General features: G+C 49.5%; 1 protein-coding gene across 1 annotated transcript in view; it reads right to left on the bottom strand.

Moving 5' to 3' along the window:
• The window catches only part of DKK3 (dickkopf WNT signaling pathway inhibitor 3), a 43,624-nt gene extending 27,448 nt beyond the window's left edge, over window positions 1–16,176 (bottom strand). The window contains exons 1-3 of the mRNA XM_044258836.1: window positions 15,943–16,176; window positions 8,204–8,338; window positions 5,296–5,379 (exon numbers count right to left, since the gene is read on the bottom strand). Coding sequence (XP_044114771.1) covers window positions 5,296–5,379; window positions 8,204–8,338; window positions 15,943–16,155 — 432 coding nt within the window. The 5' untranslated portion in view covers window positions 16,156–16,176. The remainder of the gene's footprint in view (window positions 1–5,295; window positions 5,380–8,203; window positions 8,339–15,942) is intronic.
• Between the last annotated feature and the right edge of the window lie 437 nt (window positions 16,177–16,613).

The raw sequence follows: 16,613 nt of genomic DNA on the forward strand, positions 1-16,613 counted from the left end.
CTCGAAAACAGCCATTCCCCTTGACCTAATAACCCAAGATGTATAAACAAAAGGAAGATCTAGATGATCCCCCACTGGAACAGCCACCGTAGGCGAGGGGTGGTGAGATGCAGGGTCTCAGAAACTGCAGCTAAGGGCAAAATCAGTACAACTTTTCCAGGGGAAAACGTGGCAGTATCTCTCAAAATGTTAGAGACGCACCCCCCTTTGACTGAGCCATTTCATTTCCAGGACTTACACAGTGAAATTACTTGAAAAACCATTTAAAAGTATAGCTAGACATTTACGACAAAATTATAAAATTCAGACGCTCCTTTTTAAAACATTAAAAATAGGTATATAAACTGATAAAGGAAAAATCGCTGCATGTTTCAATTTCTCCAGAGGTATCTACTATTAACGATATAACATGTATTTTTGCTCAGCTTTTTATGCATACTTTTTCTTTCTGAAAATGAGATTCTTTTATATGCTCCAGATGTAGTGTATTTTCTTTACTTTCTATAGTACGTATACTGCTCTGTGATTGCTTTTTTTTTCACTTAACATTTTATTGAAAGCGTCCCTTCATATCAACTTACGAAGCCTATACAAAACTCATTTGTTAACTGCATACCATTTTGATTTGAGATGTGGAATCATGTATATTTAATGAACTTCTTTCAGAAGGACTTTTAGGTTGAGGAGAGTACAATGGAATATACTCAACTTACAGCTTAAAAAGAAATGCCTACTGCTTCTTAAAGTCTGCTCACCCACATCAACTTCTACTTGGGGATCGTTTATCCATTTCTCAGAATGATCCAGAACTCCTCAAGTTTTCCTATAACTTTTTCCTACTGGATTAAGGCATGAGGGCCTTACACTTGGCCAGAAATCACAAAGTCAACTCAAACTATAAATCCAGAAATGCAAACGTACCCAGATGTCTGGTTACAGGGCTGGAGACCTGCAGGCTTGCACAAGACTATGTTATCACTCTTACAACCCTAAGTCTACACATTCTGCCAACTTCCTGCAACTTGTCAGCACCTGACCATCCCTGTTCATGTCCTTCACCGTGGCCCATCCTTCCCCCAGTGTATCCCCAACGCCCAAACCAGACACATGACAGGAATGACTTGCAAGGACAAGAACAGCAGGGTGAGTCAACCTGAGCATAGAGCTTCTGGCAAAGCCTGTGATTCAGAGGGTGAGGTGGGCCCCTGGAGAACTTCGCCCCGGGCTACAAACATCAAAGGAGAGAAGCCCCATGGAGGCCTCCCACAAACCCTCAGCGGCCTGCAAATTCCATTCTTTCTGCAGTAGGTTGCTGGGAACCAGGAGAGAAGCTGATGAGAATGCAGTTTAATTACTTCTCAGTAATACCGGGCCTTACACAAAGAGTTTTTATAAACCTTGCCTTCCTAGATTCTAGCCCAATTTAGTCAATCAGGGATTATTAGCCCCATTGGGTAAGGGAAGAAACCGAATCACAGAGGTCAGAGTTCATCAGGGTCAGGATGGGGTCTGAGCCCAGGCGGGCCTCACACCTTGTTCAGACTTCATTCTGCCTGGACACTGATGGACGGGGAAGGGCTGCATTTCCTGGGACTCGGCCACCCCCACCTCCCTGCCCAGCAGACTCTGCAGGAGGCAGGGCTGCTGGGAGCGGACTGTTTCTCTAACAGATTCATGACGTCCCCTATGCATTTCCGTTAAAATAAACCTCCAGCGACATGTTGTCATGGTGCCCTCAGCAATTCCACTGAACTGATCAGGGCGACTCTGGCCTCAAATGTCAGGCTACAGGGAGCAAACGAAGCCAATATCCCACCTGGGCCCTGATCATTCTCTGAGTCAAGGTGGTCTTGGTTAGTCGAACTGCTATGATCTGGCTGTTTTGGGCAGTGAAATGAGACCTGCGGCCTCATATCTTGAGCAATCTTTGGAGTTGGTTGGACGTGATTGAACCTGTAGGTTCAAACTAGCTATGTTCGGCTGGAAAAACAAACGAACCCGCTCTTCTAGCTCTTCTTCTAATGCGAAAACAGGAAAGACAGCAAAGGCGTGATGTGCTAAGCTTTGCAGTTGTGAACCGTACCTTAATGAGAGGACACGTCCCTTCAAACTGGGCCCTGGCTAATTGGGCAAGATTCTTCCTGTTTGGGGACACAGTTCTATAAATAAAAGCATCTCGTTTCTGCAGCATGGCTTGTCCCCTCTCTGGCTTCTGGCACGCCACTTTCTTCCTGACCCTTCTGCTCACAAGGAGCCCAACGTCAATCAGCCCACCCACTGGCCTGTGAAGGGAGCGGGACTGAGGCCTCAGAACAAAAGCCTCACGGAAAGATGTCAGACCCCATCACCATCGCAGGGGCCCTCGGGTAGAATAACGAACCGCGCTGGCCTGTCCCCCTTTCACAGCTGAACGTAAAAACAGACCAGCACCTTACGCACCCTGCAATGAATTTCCTAGACAGGCATACAGGATTACAGTGTGTAACTTTCCAGGGGCCTCCTCGGGTCACCATACATATTAATACACACACACCGGCATCTGAATAAAGGAAAACAGGGGGTGCTTGGCGGTGATTTGTAATTGAATTCATCTGGGAATTTTAAATCCTTAAAATACCATTTTAAGGTTTGAACAGCACAGGATTTTGTCCTTTTGAATGGCAAATCTCTTTCCCATTTCAGAGAATGTTTCTTCAGTGTGGCAGGCATTTCCAAGCCAACTGCAAAAATCATTACCTTCAGAAACTAGGGAATGAGACAAATGGGACAAAAACTAGGGAGTGGTGACAAAGGCCATCCCTTTGAAAGCAATCTAGGCTTTACGGCTTCCTAAATCTCTGTAAAGATGATGCTCACCCTCCAGCCCATTGTGCTGGGACAATGGCGACCCACAAAGTGAAGAGGTGTTGAATGGGAAACTACTGTGGGCACATGAAACTAGATCTCTCTACTCCAACTCTTGGCAAGCCACACTGACAATGAGAGAGGCTCTGCTGGAGGGGACCCATGCCACCATTTCTGCCACACGATATCTGTTCCAGAGGTGGCCTGAAAAGTCTCCAGCCTGTTCTCTAAAAACCCATGGGATTTGCCAGACAGTGGCCAGTCAAGCATGAGATGCCCCCCATCTCCCTTCTAGCTAAGCAAATTGGAATTTATTCCCACAGAGAAACTCAATGAGTTCCTATCCCAAGGGGCTCAGCAGAAATCAAGAAAAGCTGGGTTTCTGGGATCTATCTCTTCCCGTCAGCCTCCTGCATTCTCAAGGCCGTCATGTATGGGAGTTCTGACTGCACACTGCACAAAGGCACAGCATGTCCTCCATTGCAGGGTGGACACAAGAGACTGCATGTGCAGGTGTGGAGATTCTGGGCCCCCCAGCTGGGCCTGAAGCACAGACGCCCGTGGGCACACAAGACCATGCACACCTGGGAAAGCTGGATGCAGACAAGACCATGCACACCTGGGAAAGCTGGATGCAGACAAGACCATGCACACCTGGGAAAGCTGGATGCAGAGAAGACCATGCACACCTGGGAAAGCTGGATGCAGACCTGCTGGAAGCAGCGTGCACGCGAGGTGGCTGCTCTCCGACTCGAGCATGTCCTTGGCATCTTCAAGATCTTGCCTCTCCCCCGCCCCCCACTCTTGGAGCCTCAGGCCTCAAAATCTGACTAGATGCCCTCCCTTGGGGGCCAACAGAAGAGGCCTGGGGTGGGGGTGTGGCTGGCCACCTGTGCCCCTGGGCCTTGGGCAGGTGCAGGCTATTCATAGTCAGGCCTGCTGCCCTCCGAAGCTCCCCAGAGTAAACATGGACCATTGTGGAGTAAGATGCTTTTTTTTTTTCAGTTAGCAACAAAGACTGTTGTTTTTTTTTCTAATTCACAGCCCTGAAAGTTCTGTTTCCCTGCCTCTTCTATTCGTGGCTAAGGCTGAGGCTTTCCTTTTATCATAGGGCCCCAACCAGAAATTCTCTAAGCTTTTCCCTATTGGTACCATGACCATATACTCTGACTGTGTGTCTGCTTTGTTTTCCCTCCCCTCTCTCTCTTCCCACCTTTGAAAGCCAGCTTCTCTTTCCTCCTGACCTTAATCAATCCTGTCCCCACTTCAAAGGTGTTTGTGACGGGGGTGACCCAGCCCATACGTGGCAAACTCATGCTTCTAGCCTCAGCTGCTAGAGTTCTTTCCATTTCAGCACAGATCTTACTCCCAGGTCCCTGGAATGAGGGGTCACCCTCACCACACACAACCCTCCGAACCTCCCATCCTGAAGTCAATGTCTGAGCTCTGTGTCAGAAACAAGCAAAAAAGAGCCCAGCAACTACCAACCACATCAACACCACCTCCCTAGCTCGATGGGTACACTGTTTCTCTTCCTATGATGATGCCGAAAGAGGTGAGGAAAAATCCTTGACCCCTTCTGAAGGTCAAGGAAGTGCTCTGCCTTCTTACCTTGGAGGGTAAGAACTTGTAGCTGAAGTTTGTCTCGGGCACCTAGGCATAGAAGGACCAGTTCTTGGGGTCCCCATAGAGAATGCACATTTTTATGGCTGGCCACGTCACATGGCGGTCACCCTGTCCACTCCTCACCAGCTACCTGCTTCTGAAGCCAGCCACCTCTGTGAGAAGGTGAAGAGCAGTAGAGTCCCCTGAGGCCTGGGAGTCTGGAGACCGGTGACTCCCATGGGGTCACCTCCTGACCTGTGCCCAGGCTTTCCTTCTGTGAAATGCTGCCCCTTCTACCCGTAGGACTCTGTCATTTTATAAGAACCATCCCGCCACTGGACAAAGCAACACGCCACTGTGTAGGTGGACCCATCACAAAAGGGTTGGAGCATGAAGCCTGGAGTGGGACAACACTCCGTTTCCCTTAGGCCACGGGATTCCACTAATTAAGGTGATGTCGCTCTCAACCTGCCTGACCAGGGCTGGGATTACAAAAGGGCCTGGCCACACCAGGGGCTTTGGGGACTCCAGGCTGGACAGGCCAGGTCTAGTGCCAAGGCCCCCAGTCAGGGTACCTGGTACTTCCTTGTTCCCTTTCAGGGCTGAGAGGGAGTCAGGCAAATGCCAACTGAATTTCATTTCTCTGTTGTTTCTGATGCAAAGAGCACTGTGCTAGAGCCTGTTGCCCGAACACATCGCTCTGGTCAGAAATGCAGGAACTGGGGAATCTTGGTAGAAAGGAGACAGGAGAGGTGAATGAGAGTCCGCTCCCTTCTGCCCATGGCCTGAAGTTTGGGTCACCCTTCGCAAGCGAAGGGGCTGAGCCCAGGAGGCATGACAACTCACATGGCTCCTTTTGCTTTCTTCATCTCCCACAGACGTGATGACTGTCTCCGAGAAGACCGTTTGTCCAGTCTGGTTGTTGGTTACCTACGGCAGAGCAAGTACTGTGAATGTGAAACAGAAGGAATTCTGGGCAAATCCCACAAGCTGGTTTCTTTTTTCCCGATTTCTTTCTTTCTTCTTCTTCTTCTTCTTTTTTTTTTTGATTGTATTTATTTGACAGAGAGAGACACAGCAGAGAGAGAACACAGCTGGGGGAGTGGGAGAGGGAGAAGCAGGCTTCCTGCCCAGCAGGGAGCCCAATGTGGGGCTCAATCCCAGGACCCTGGGATCATGACCTGAGCGAAAGGCGGTTGCTTAACGACTGAGCCACCCAGGCGCCCATTTTTCCCGCTTCCTAAAGCCACAACAACTGCCCAAATCAACAGAACGCCTGCTCCCCCTTTTATTTTGATTTTAGCTGCGGCCTCCAGGCAGATGCCCCCCCCTCTCGGTACAGCTGTCAGAAACACAGCAGAGTCTCCCTCACGGGGCTGCTCGGTGGAGGGATAGTGGAGGCTCTGCACAGAGCCTGGCTCGCAGCAAACACTCAGCAGTAGCTGTTTCTACTGTTCTCGGGCTTATCATTCAGAACTCAACGGTAACATCCTTTTCAACAACAACCCATCTGGGCATCTCATCAAACGTCTTTCATGAGAAGCAAGAAGGTTTTAGCTAGAGCTGCCCCCGTCCTGATTCTGGTGACATAGTTCATCTAGGAAGTGCTTTAGTGCAAAGGGAGGCACCCCTCCACCTGCTGTCTGCGTCTGTTGGTGTTTACCGGTGGCAGACGCCTCTGGACTGAGCCCCGCACCCTGCTCGCACCCCGCGCCACTCCTGCCCCATCCGAGGTCCTGTCTGCAGAACGCTAGTGCCAGCAATGAAGATCAGAAGGGACGTCTGCCCAGGAGGTAGGGGATCTGGGTTCTTTGAGCCTCGGCTCAGCTGCCACCAACCACCTAGTGCGTCACCAGGAGTAAGTCACTTCTCTGATTCACCACGTCCTCATTTCTAGGTCATCTACAAAGTTCCTGCCAGCTCTAATATCACAAGGAAACTGTCCAAAACAGAGCAGAAACACAGCCTACTTTGTCACAATGGACCAAATTCCAGTTCTCGGGAGATAAGGATCATGTCTTCACCAACATGCCTCAATACTTTGAGGCAAATAAATCCTCTCTCCAATAAAGAGGCAGCGTCCTTTTCCTCTCTGCCAGATTTTTGCCAAATTAACTGATGGGATATTTTTAAAAAATTCTATGGTCCTATACTGCAGGTACAGGCTGCAGGACTTCTAAGAGCCTTTATTATACTAATGGGCATTTTCCTATCTCTAGGAGAAATAATTAAGATGTTTCCCGAACATGTTTCACCACCGCCCAGCCCCTCGTGAAGCACCGAACAGACAGTCTGTGGAACCCACGGGGGAGCTGCTATGTGGCGCTAATGACATAACTTTACCAGAAGAAACAGGAATAGAACCACCGGCTGTTGCAAGCACTTTTGTCGTTTACGGTGAGCTCTCAGGTACCGTAAGTCATCTGACCCCCATGCTACTGTCACATACGTACCGACCTCCCTATTTCCTAAATGCAGTTAGTGAGGGACATAAAATTTAAATGGTTTTTCAAAATCACACTAGCTACCGGCAGGACTCAGACCTGGGTTTCCCAACATGTACAAGAGGCATCCTTAAGCACAGGCAAACCTGTTAGCTAATTATCGTCAAAGAGCAGGACTTAATATTGGTTTTGGTAAAAGTAAAACAAAGAGTTTTGGAAACATTCTCCAGGCCTCTGATGAACAATGCTAAAGGACTGGTCAGCGCGTGACTTGTTCATTTATCTGGGGGCGAGGTGGAGGGTACACCCAGCTAACGCTGGGGACCGCGGGAAAAGTGCCACACAAAGGCTACTTTATAATCAAGGCAATGGCCCGTAAAAATCGACCCCCTTACGCTCCATGACACAGATGTACTATTGTTTCAACCAAGTCATGACCTGGGGCCTTGAACAAAAGTGAGACCCTCTCGTTGGAGCCATTGGGCCTTGCACATATGGGCTGAGACGAGGTTTGAGGTCAAGCTCCTTGATGCTCACAGCAGAACATCAACTCGATAGCCTCTACCTGTGACCCTGAATATCGGCACATCAGACTCTTCGAGAAAAACTGGGTTCACGGGCTTTGCCCTCCTCGTCCTGCCTATGTCTCACACACATCTCATGCCAGGGCGGGTTCAGGCTACGTGCCTCTGGATTTGCAACGTTTTCTTCTTCAAGTCGGGGGGAGGAATGAACCTGCTTGCTCCTCATGTCAGACATCAAACCAGGAGACACTGAGACATGGGGAAGGCTAGAAAAAACTCTGCTATAGAAATCTGAGTGGATAGGCAGCAAACAAATGTTCAGTCTTAATGGCAAAGGAGGCTTTCCCTCCCAAAGATGGAGTATAACCCATTTGAGCTCCTCCTGAGGAAACAGTGAGGATCTATTCAGCAAACATGGACTCTATTCCAAACACCCATTAAAACCTATGAGATAAATTCCTCAAATTCAATACTAGAGAAGTCTCTCTCTAGACACTTGTTTGCACCCTTTTATCAAATGATAAAAACCCCCGACCATTCCTTTGCAATCACATTGGCAGGCAGCCTAGAGTTAAATTTACTGCTTAAATGCAAAAGCAATTTAGGTTTCTGATATGCAGCTTTCCCTCTTAAATAGCTCCCTCACTCCCTCTGGTTTTTAATCTGTGTTTTACCAACCTCATTTGCATTTTTGGCTTGAGGATCCAATTTGTAAACAAGCCCTTAGTTCTCTGATAGGACAGGAAGCTACAGAAAAGGGGAGGTGCTGGCCGTGGCCACACTTACCTTGTGAATTTCTCGGTGCACGTGGATGGTATTATTTCCCACCTTGGTTTCCGTGTTGGTCTCATTGTGATAGCTGGAAGGCAAGCTTGCCACATTCACTTCAGATGTTTTAGCTGCAGCTTCTTCTGCTTCCATCTATTAAATCAATGAACTTAATGAGCAAATTGTTTTCTCTTGATACAAATCAGTCCATTAGAAAAACAGAACCACCCTCTTCCTTTTCTGCAATTATAAATAATGGTAGTAGTAATAGGTCCTGTTAATTGCCCACCAGGATAAGACACTGCACTAAAAGTTTTACAACTATTATAGCCTTAAATCTCACAGCCTCCCTCGAAGTAGGTGTGCATATACCCATTTTACAGTTGCAGAGAGTAAGGCTCAAGAAGACTGGATAACTTCCAGAGATTATCCGTGAAGGACATCACTCATCATCAGGGCAATGCACATCAAAACCACAATCAGGTATCACCACACAGCTGTCAGAATGACTAAGACCAAACACACAAGAAAAAAGGAACCCCCGTGCACTGCTGGTTGGAATGCAAACTTCTGCAGCCACTGTGGGTAACCAGAATGGAGGTTCCTGAAAAAATTAAAAATAGAATTACGATATAATCCAGTAATTCCACTATGGGGTATTTACCCAAAGAGTATAAGAACACTAATGTGAAGACGTCTGCACTGCTATGTTTACTGGATTATTTACAACAGCCAAACTATGGAAGCAAGCAGCCCATGTGTCCATCAGCAGATGAATGTGTGGAGAGCATGTGGCATATAGATATGCAGGTACATATAACATGGACTATTGCTCGGCCAGAAAAGGAATGAAATCTTGCCATTTACAAAACCATGGGTGGCTCCAGAGAGTATAATGCTAAGTCAGAGAAAGACAAATATCAGAGAATATCACTCATATGTAGAATCCAAGAAACAAAACAGATGAATAAAGAAAAAAGAGACAAGAGAATAGACTCTTAATTGTAGAAAACAAACGGATGGTCACCAGAGGGGAGGGGGTGAAACAGGTGAAGGGGATTAAGAGGATGCATATTGTGATGGGCACTAGGTAATGCACAGAATTGTTGAATCACTATGTCATACACCTGAAACTAATATAACATCATTTATTGGAATTACAATTTTTAAAAATCCACTGTAGTCTATCCAGAAGACACATAAAAAAGAAAAAAAAGGACTCAGGGAAGGGCAGAGCTGGGATCTGAGCATGCTTCTGCTGAACAGTCTTGGCCCCTGACAGGGCTGCTGGGGCCCTGTCCCTCTCCCAGCAGCCTAACCCGGAGGTCACCTGCATTCAGCTGCCTTTCATGCCAAGAACCAGTCTGGTCTCTCTCTGAGAGCCCTCTCTGGCTGCTCACTATGCACGGATGCTAGGGAGTTAACACCCCAAGAACCATCCTCAATCAGTGAGGGGCAGGCTATGAGGGTAAATACCCTAGCTCCCTCCCCACTCAAAGGGGCAGTCTCTCTCTGAGGACCCCCAGCAGAGCCTAGCAGTGACCTGCTCAGTAGCACAGCCTTTATTCCCTCTCTTCTCTTCCATCTTATTTTCCCATTTCCTCCTGGTGTTTCTGGGATCACTTCCCAAACACATTATTTGCTCCCAAGCCTTTGCTGCAGGGCCTGGTGGTGGTGGGCAGACCCCAACAGCCCCCAGGATGATGATCAAGGTAGGGCCACAGCTATGTCTCCTTCCCACCCCGTCGCTTGGGTACAAGAGAGACCCTGGTAGAGGGCCGGCTGACTAGTTCCCAGGGCTCACCCTCCTCCTGCCTCTTCTTCCACATGTGTTCCCCTCTGGTGTCAGGTTTCTGAGGCTGCTGTTCTCAGATCCCCCGGGCTCATGAGCCCCCACGACACCTACACCAGATATATCCGTCAACCTGAAACTGTACCCAATTTCCTCTTGTGGATTTACTGCTACGCCCCACCCTGAGTGGGCAGTGGACAAAAGGACCAGCTCACAGCTGGGTGGACTCAGAAAGAGGCCACATCACGGACTAGTTGTGCCAGTGAGACACTCTGTCTAGGAATTTAAAACAAGAGACACAAAGAGAAGTCCTAGTTCATGGCTGGCAGTTTTCCGATACTATCTTTGACTCTGGGCTATTTTTACTTCATAAAACTAATCTTCAAAAAGATTCTATTTTTTTACAAAAATCACTGTCTTCTATTCCCTCATGTACTAAATGAGGCACCTCTTTTCCTGTCTCTCCCAACTGGATTTGCTGAGCTGGGGTGGCTATGGGGAAGGAATTTCCATGTCTCCATGCAGCACAAAAACACTGAATAGAAGTGGGGAGTCTGGAAGACACAGAAGCTCAAATGATCAAACAAGGATTTGGTCAGTAACTGCTGTGTTTGACCCAGAGAGGACTGCAAGATGTCTGAAACTCGATCACTGGCTTCATCGTCATTACCCCCATCACCACCATTGCCATCATCACCACCATCATTACCATCACCATCATCATCATCACCATCACCACCATCGCCATCATCATCACCATCATCATCATCACCACCATCATCATCACCATCACCACCATCGCCATCATCACCACCATCATCAGCACCATCATCATCACCACCATCACGACCATCATCACCATCACCACCATCGCCATCATCATCACCATCATCACCATCATCATCATCACCATCACGACCATCATTACCATCACCACCATCATCACCATCACCATAATCATCATCACCATCACCACCATCGCCATCATCATCACCATCATCACCATCACCATCACCATCAACATCACCACCATCACGACCATCATTACCATCACCACCATCATCATCATCACCAACACCATCACCTCCATCACCACCATCATTACCATCATCACCATCATTATCACCACAGTGACAGCCTCCATGTTTGGGCATCATCTAGGCCTGAGCCACTGCACCATAACTTCCATGGCTCCTTGGATATTCACAGCACCCCCACGAGGAAGGTGTTGCTGCCCTTACTCTGCAGATGAAGAGAATGAGGTGAAGAAAAGTGAAGGGACCTGCCTATGGTCACAACATTGTTAGTAGGAAGCAAAGCTCACACAGAACTCAGGTTAGTCTGACTCCAGATTTTGGGCCTTGTCCAGTATGTGCTTCTGCTCTGCCTGAGAAGCTTATTCATTTACTGTGGAGAGAGCAGAGCCCCGCTACTAAACCTGTTTTGAGGATGATTATGATGGCTTCTAGAAGCAAGCCAGGGGTTCAAAAAATAGAAAAGAAAGGCCTCCGGGAGGAGGAGGCATGATTGAGCTGGTGGTCTCCAAGGACAGATAGGATTTGAACAGAAAGGAGCCCAGAGGAGGCAAAGCTGTGGCCACGTGGACAAGAACTGTGTGTGTTGTGGGCTGGGGCACAGGGTCCATGCTGGGCACGGGATAAAATGGCGGATGATGAAGGAGAGAGAGATTGACAGGCAGTCCTAAAGCAGAGGGTGTTGGCCTTGTTCTCAACCAGGAGAGTGCATCAGGGTCATACTTGAAACTATGAAATGGTATCTATCATAGATATATAACCAAGAGAGTTATGCCTATACATTTACCACACACCAGATCCCTTCCCAGACCTGCTAAGTCAGAACTTCAGCAGGTGCAGGGGCATGTGGGTGGCTCAGTGGGTTAAAGCCTCTGCCTTCAGCTCAGGTCATATCTCAGAGTCCTGGGATAGAACCCTGCATCCGGCTTTCTGCTCAGCGGGGAGCCTGTTCCCCCCTGCCCCCCTCCTGCCTCTCTGCCTACTTGTGATCTCTCTCTCTGTAAAAAAAAAAAAATCTTAAAAAAAGAACTTCTGCGGGTGCAATCCAAGGTATTAAAGAGCTTCTCAAATGATTCTGAGGTATTCCCTCCCCTGCACTTGGCCTCAGGGAAAACCTTTGCTCCAAACCAAGCGAAGTTATGACAAGTTCTAAAGACTAGTTGGTAAATAATAAAGAGCCTGGAGAAGATAGAGAGGGGAGTGAGGGAAATGGCCAGAATGAGGTGTAGGAGTCCAAAGTCATACCTGGGGGAAGTGAGGACCTGCTAGGTAGCAGAGATTACAAATAAGTCCAGGTGGGCCAAGCCCCTGAGAGCTAGCCACAAGGTCAGGCAAAAAGTTGCCCGCAGCACGTCGGAAGCAAGTGCCAGGGCTCTGGAGTTAGGGAAGGTGGGGCCAAGTCCCAGCAGCTGTGACCTTGGGCAAGACACCAAGCGTCTCTCAACCCCAGCTTTCTCATTTGTGTAGTGGAGAAGGTCCTACTCTGCTGAGCGGATGCAAGATTTAAGGACCAAGAAATCCAAGTGCCTGCCTCAGCACCTGGTACCCAGCACAGATGTAATACGTAGCTACTCTCCTAATGCTGTCCTGGAAGAAAGCAGTTTTAGAAGAAGCTAGTTTGCTAGGACATGTGCGGGTTGAAGGAGAAAAAGGAGACAGTAGATACGTGTTTGAAGAATTTGCTAAAAGAATAGAGAAGAAGTGGAAAGGAGCTAAGGCAGGAGACAGAATGAGCATGAAAAGGATTTAAAAAAAATTTTTTTTTAAGTAAGAGATATTGGCATATTTTGTGATAGAAAAGATACAGCTGGAAAAGGGTAAGAGACTAAGATACTACAGAGGCCATATCCAGAAGCAGAAGGGAATTTTTCATGCTTTTAAAAATTCCCATTGGAATCTGAATCCTCCAGTTTGGCTTTCAAATAACTGACAAGTTACCAAATCTGGAGTCTGCTTTGGGCTGAGCAGAGACTTCTTATAAAACCTCCTCCTTTTCAACCAGTGGTTATTTCAATAGAATGAGCTAATAGTTCTCTAATGGTACCACGAACTCAAAGTACAGTTTACAGTGGAAATTTCAACCACAACTATTACGGCCACTAGCAAGAGAAACTTAAGCCCAAAGCAAGAGGAGTTGTTTCATAAAGGAGGAATGTGCATGTTATAAAATATGGCATTTATGGTTGGTTCACTCTGCGTGTTTGTTAAAGGGGTATAGTAGGAAAAATTGGAGAGATAAATTGAGGCTTGGTATTGGGGTTCTTCCTAGGGCTGGGTAAGGTGATTAAGAATATTCCAGAATATATCAGTTATGATTATCACCGTGAGCAGGGGGAAGGGAGGAGAAGAAAGTGCTTTTATCCTCAGAACACATTTACCGGTAACATACAGAATATTAAGACCGGAAAGGAGCAACAGCCCAGATTGAACCATTTGAACACTGGCTTCCCCAAATAATGATCCTACAAGCAGAGGATCTTTCCCTAAAGAGCAATCAGCAGCTTGAGTCAGCTGGAGTATTTAAAATGTCAGGCAGTTACTTGAAAGCAGATTCATGGCGCAACCATGTAAACAACCAATGCATCTGGCCTGGTCCTTTCCCCAGACAACAAGTAAATAGCAACTGTCCTGTGTTTATGAGATGGAAGGGACTTTCTGGAAATCTCTTTTTAAAAAGTTAATACTAATCGCCACAATCTCTTGAGACTCTGTGGTGTTCCTTGGTTGTCTCCACGCTGGTACTATTTAGAGGGTGATAATGGCAGCCTTTCTTTATCCAGATGGCAAGAACCTCCTGTAACCCTGACAACAGCCCCAGGGGGTGACTTATATTACACAATCTCACTTAACCCAATTTTAGATGGTCAGGTGGCTTGCTTTACTTGCATCCTCATTTAAATCCCTCCTTATCCTAAACAGAGTTGGGGGGAGAGAGACATTTCCTGGACCCCACCAGGAATGGCAGAGCTAGGATCCGCTGAAGGAAGGTTGATCCCCACAGCCTATTCTGCCACGCAGGGGTCCAGCCTCTCTCAACTCACATCCACGGCCATCGAGGATGCTCTCTGGGGCTGGACCACTGAGGGGGACAGAAGTGACAGCCAGCAACTCTTCCTGGTGGCAAACTTCAACCAGCCCATCTTCACAATGCAAGCAGAATGGCATCTGGAAGGAGGAAGCTGGGGCGATGGCTGAGCCAATGGGGAGGATTTCCATGGAGGAGATATGCCACTCATGTCCTGCTGATCCCAAACTCCTCTAATCAATGAAGAGACCAGAGAGGCCCCCATGCCTCCTTTTTCTCCCTCAGCAAGAGCTACCAACAGAAGACCGTGTGGCACAAACAAGATCACAGAGAACAGAAACTTGGGAGTTGACCTCATCAGTCTCACTGGGAATCCATGAGCAGGCAAGAAAATCCTGGAACCCAGATAAGGAAACCGGATGACCCGCCCCGTCCTGGCACCATAAGGATCACCATAAGGATCACCAGAAGGATCACGAGCTCCAGTTAATAGGAAGGGGCAGAGTTAAGAGCTATGGGGGCCCATCTGACTCCCCTTTCCCTTTAATTATTTCATGTCATGTCATGATTCTTTTGCTTTCACAGGAAACAATGTCTGTCCATGGGTTTTTAGAATCTGGCCTGTCCAGTGGATGTTCACGACAGCTTCCCACACAACTGCCTCCCAATCCAGTGTCCCCCACTGCATACTCCATCAGACTGCCTGCTCTGGGAGGCAGCAACGTCTCCCTGCAGACCAGAGCTAACATTTGAGGTTCTGTCCTAGTGGAATGTGGCGAAGCAAGGGGTGGGAAGACACCTCAGCCACGAGCCTGGATATCTGGTCTCTTGCTGACTCCTTCACTGGGATGGCTAGCTTCTCTCCAAAGACAGGCTGCCGCCAAAGCCAGGCACAACAGTGACCATGCGCCCCAACCCCAGGCACCAGGGATAGCTCCAGACACCTGGGCTGGGTGAGCTAAGGCAGCCGCCTCACCTGCAGGGGCAACCCAGCCAACACCTAGGTGATCAGCCTAGAGGATGCTATCCATAGCGTCTGGTCCTAGGAGGCGATGGAAGAAAGAAGCCAGGCCAAGTTTTGCTAAGGTATCTGGTATCTGATGGTAACAGCTACTGTATATTGCCCACCTATTCTACAACAGGTGCCCACACAGACCATGACATTTAATTCTAACAGGAAACTGAGAAGAGGATGTTACGGGACTTGCCCAATGTTGCCCAGCTAGTGAGTGGCAGAGGAGGACCCGAGTCTAGGACTGACTCCAAAGCACTGCTGCGGTGAAGTTGGGTGGCCATTCATACTGCCCACCCCCCCCCATCAGAAAATTCACACTGCTGGGATTTAGGATTCTGACTTTTCTTCTCTGCCTCACATGGCATTGGGGGAAGCCCAGACAGACCAGCAGCAAAGCTGTCTGGGCTTTTTGTCCCCACACGGCATCCTATGTCTTGGGAAGATGGCACAAACTCAAAGCCCAACGTACAAGCTAGAACTTGAGATCCTTGGCCTCTCTGCAAAACCACAGAGCCCGAGTATCAGGGGCCAGCAAGCATCCGCTTACAGAGGGGGCGGGGGGTGGGTAAATGCACACTTGAAGAAGACAATTGCGGGGTAGCGGCCAGCAGCGTGTAAACAGGTGGTGACCCTGGCTGCCCCTGAGTGAGCCCAGCCGGAGACTCTCGGTGAACAGGCTCAGATCCAGATCTTTCTGGCAGGAAGTCAGAATGAGGTGGGAGCTGAGCTCACCCTGCGTGACCAGCCGATCACTCCGAATCTGCAGCCGGCTCTTTCCGTCCCCTTCGCAGAACGGAGTACCCCGGCCAGCGCTCGAAGCGCGGCTTGCCCCAGCCCCCCGCCGCCCCCACCAGGCGCTCCCCCGAACCCCAGCCCACCAGACGCACCCACCTCCTCCACCGCGCTGCGCAGTTTGTGCTGCGTGTCCTCCATCAGCTCCTCAACCTCGCGGAACATCTCGTTGAGGGTGGCCTCCTCCTGCGGGTAGCTGAGAGCCGGGGCGGGCTCAACGGGAGCCGCGGTCGCTGTGGGAGCCGGCGCGGGGGCCGTGGGGACCGCCGCCGCCAGGAGCAGGCACAGCAGGGTGCCTACGAGCCGCCGCATCTCCGCTCTGCTCCCGCCGCCGCCGCCGCCTGCGTCCCGGAACCTGATCAGAGGCGCGCCGACCACCCCCTCTCCCGCCCCGCAGCCCCGCAGCCCCGCCCCGCGCCCCGGCCCGCCCCCGGCGCCCCTCTTCCCCGCACCCACCCTGGAGGAGACAAACCCGAGGGCCCTCCGAACGCGGCCCCCCGGCTCTGCTCCAGCCCCGCGCCCCCTCCCCTCCGCACCCCCACTCTCTCCTCGGGCCGGGGCTGAGCTCTGCCCCCATCCCCAGGGATAGCCTCCTCCCCGGAGCAGCAACAGAACCGAGTTCCCAACACCCGCGGCGACCCCGCTCACCCCCGCGCAGTCGCGGGTTCTAGCCCGGCCTCTCCACGACCAGATCCGAGTGCAGCTCTGGAGCAGCGACCCCACTCCCACCCCAGCCCCGTGCAGCCCACTCCGGGGCGATCCGAGCGCCC

Source organism: Neovison vison, chromosome 7 (assembly GCF_020171115.1).
Source record: "Neovison vison isolate M4711 chromosome 7, ASM_NN_V1, whole genome shotgun sequence".
NCBI lineage: Eukaryota > Metazoa > Chordata > Mammalia > Carnivora > Mustelidae > Neogale > Neogale vison.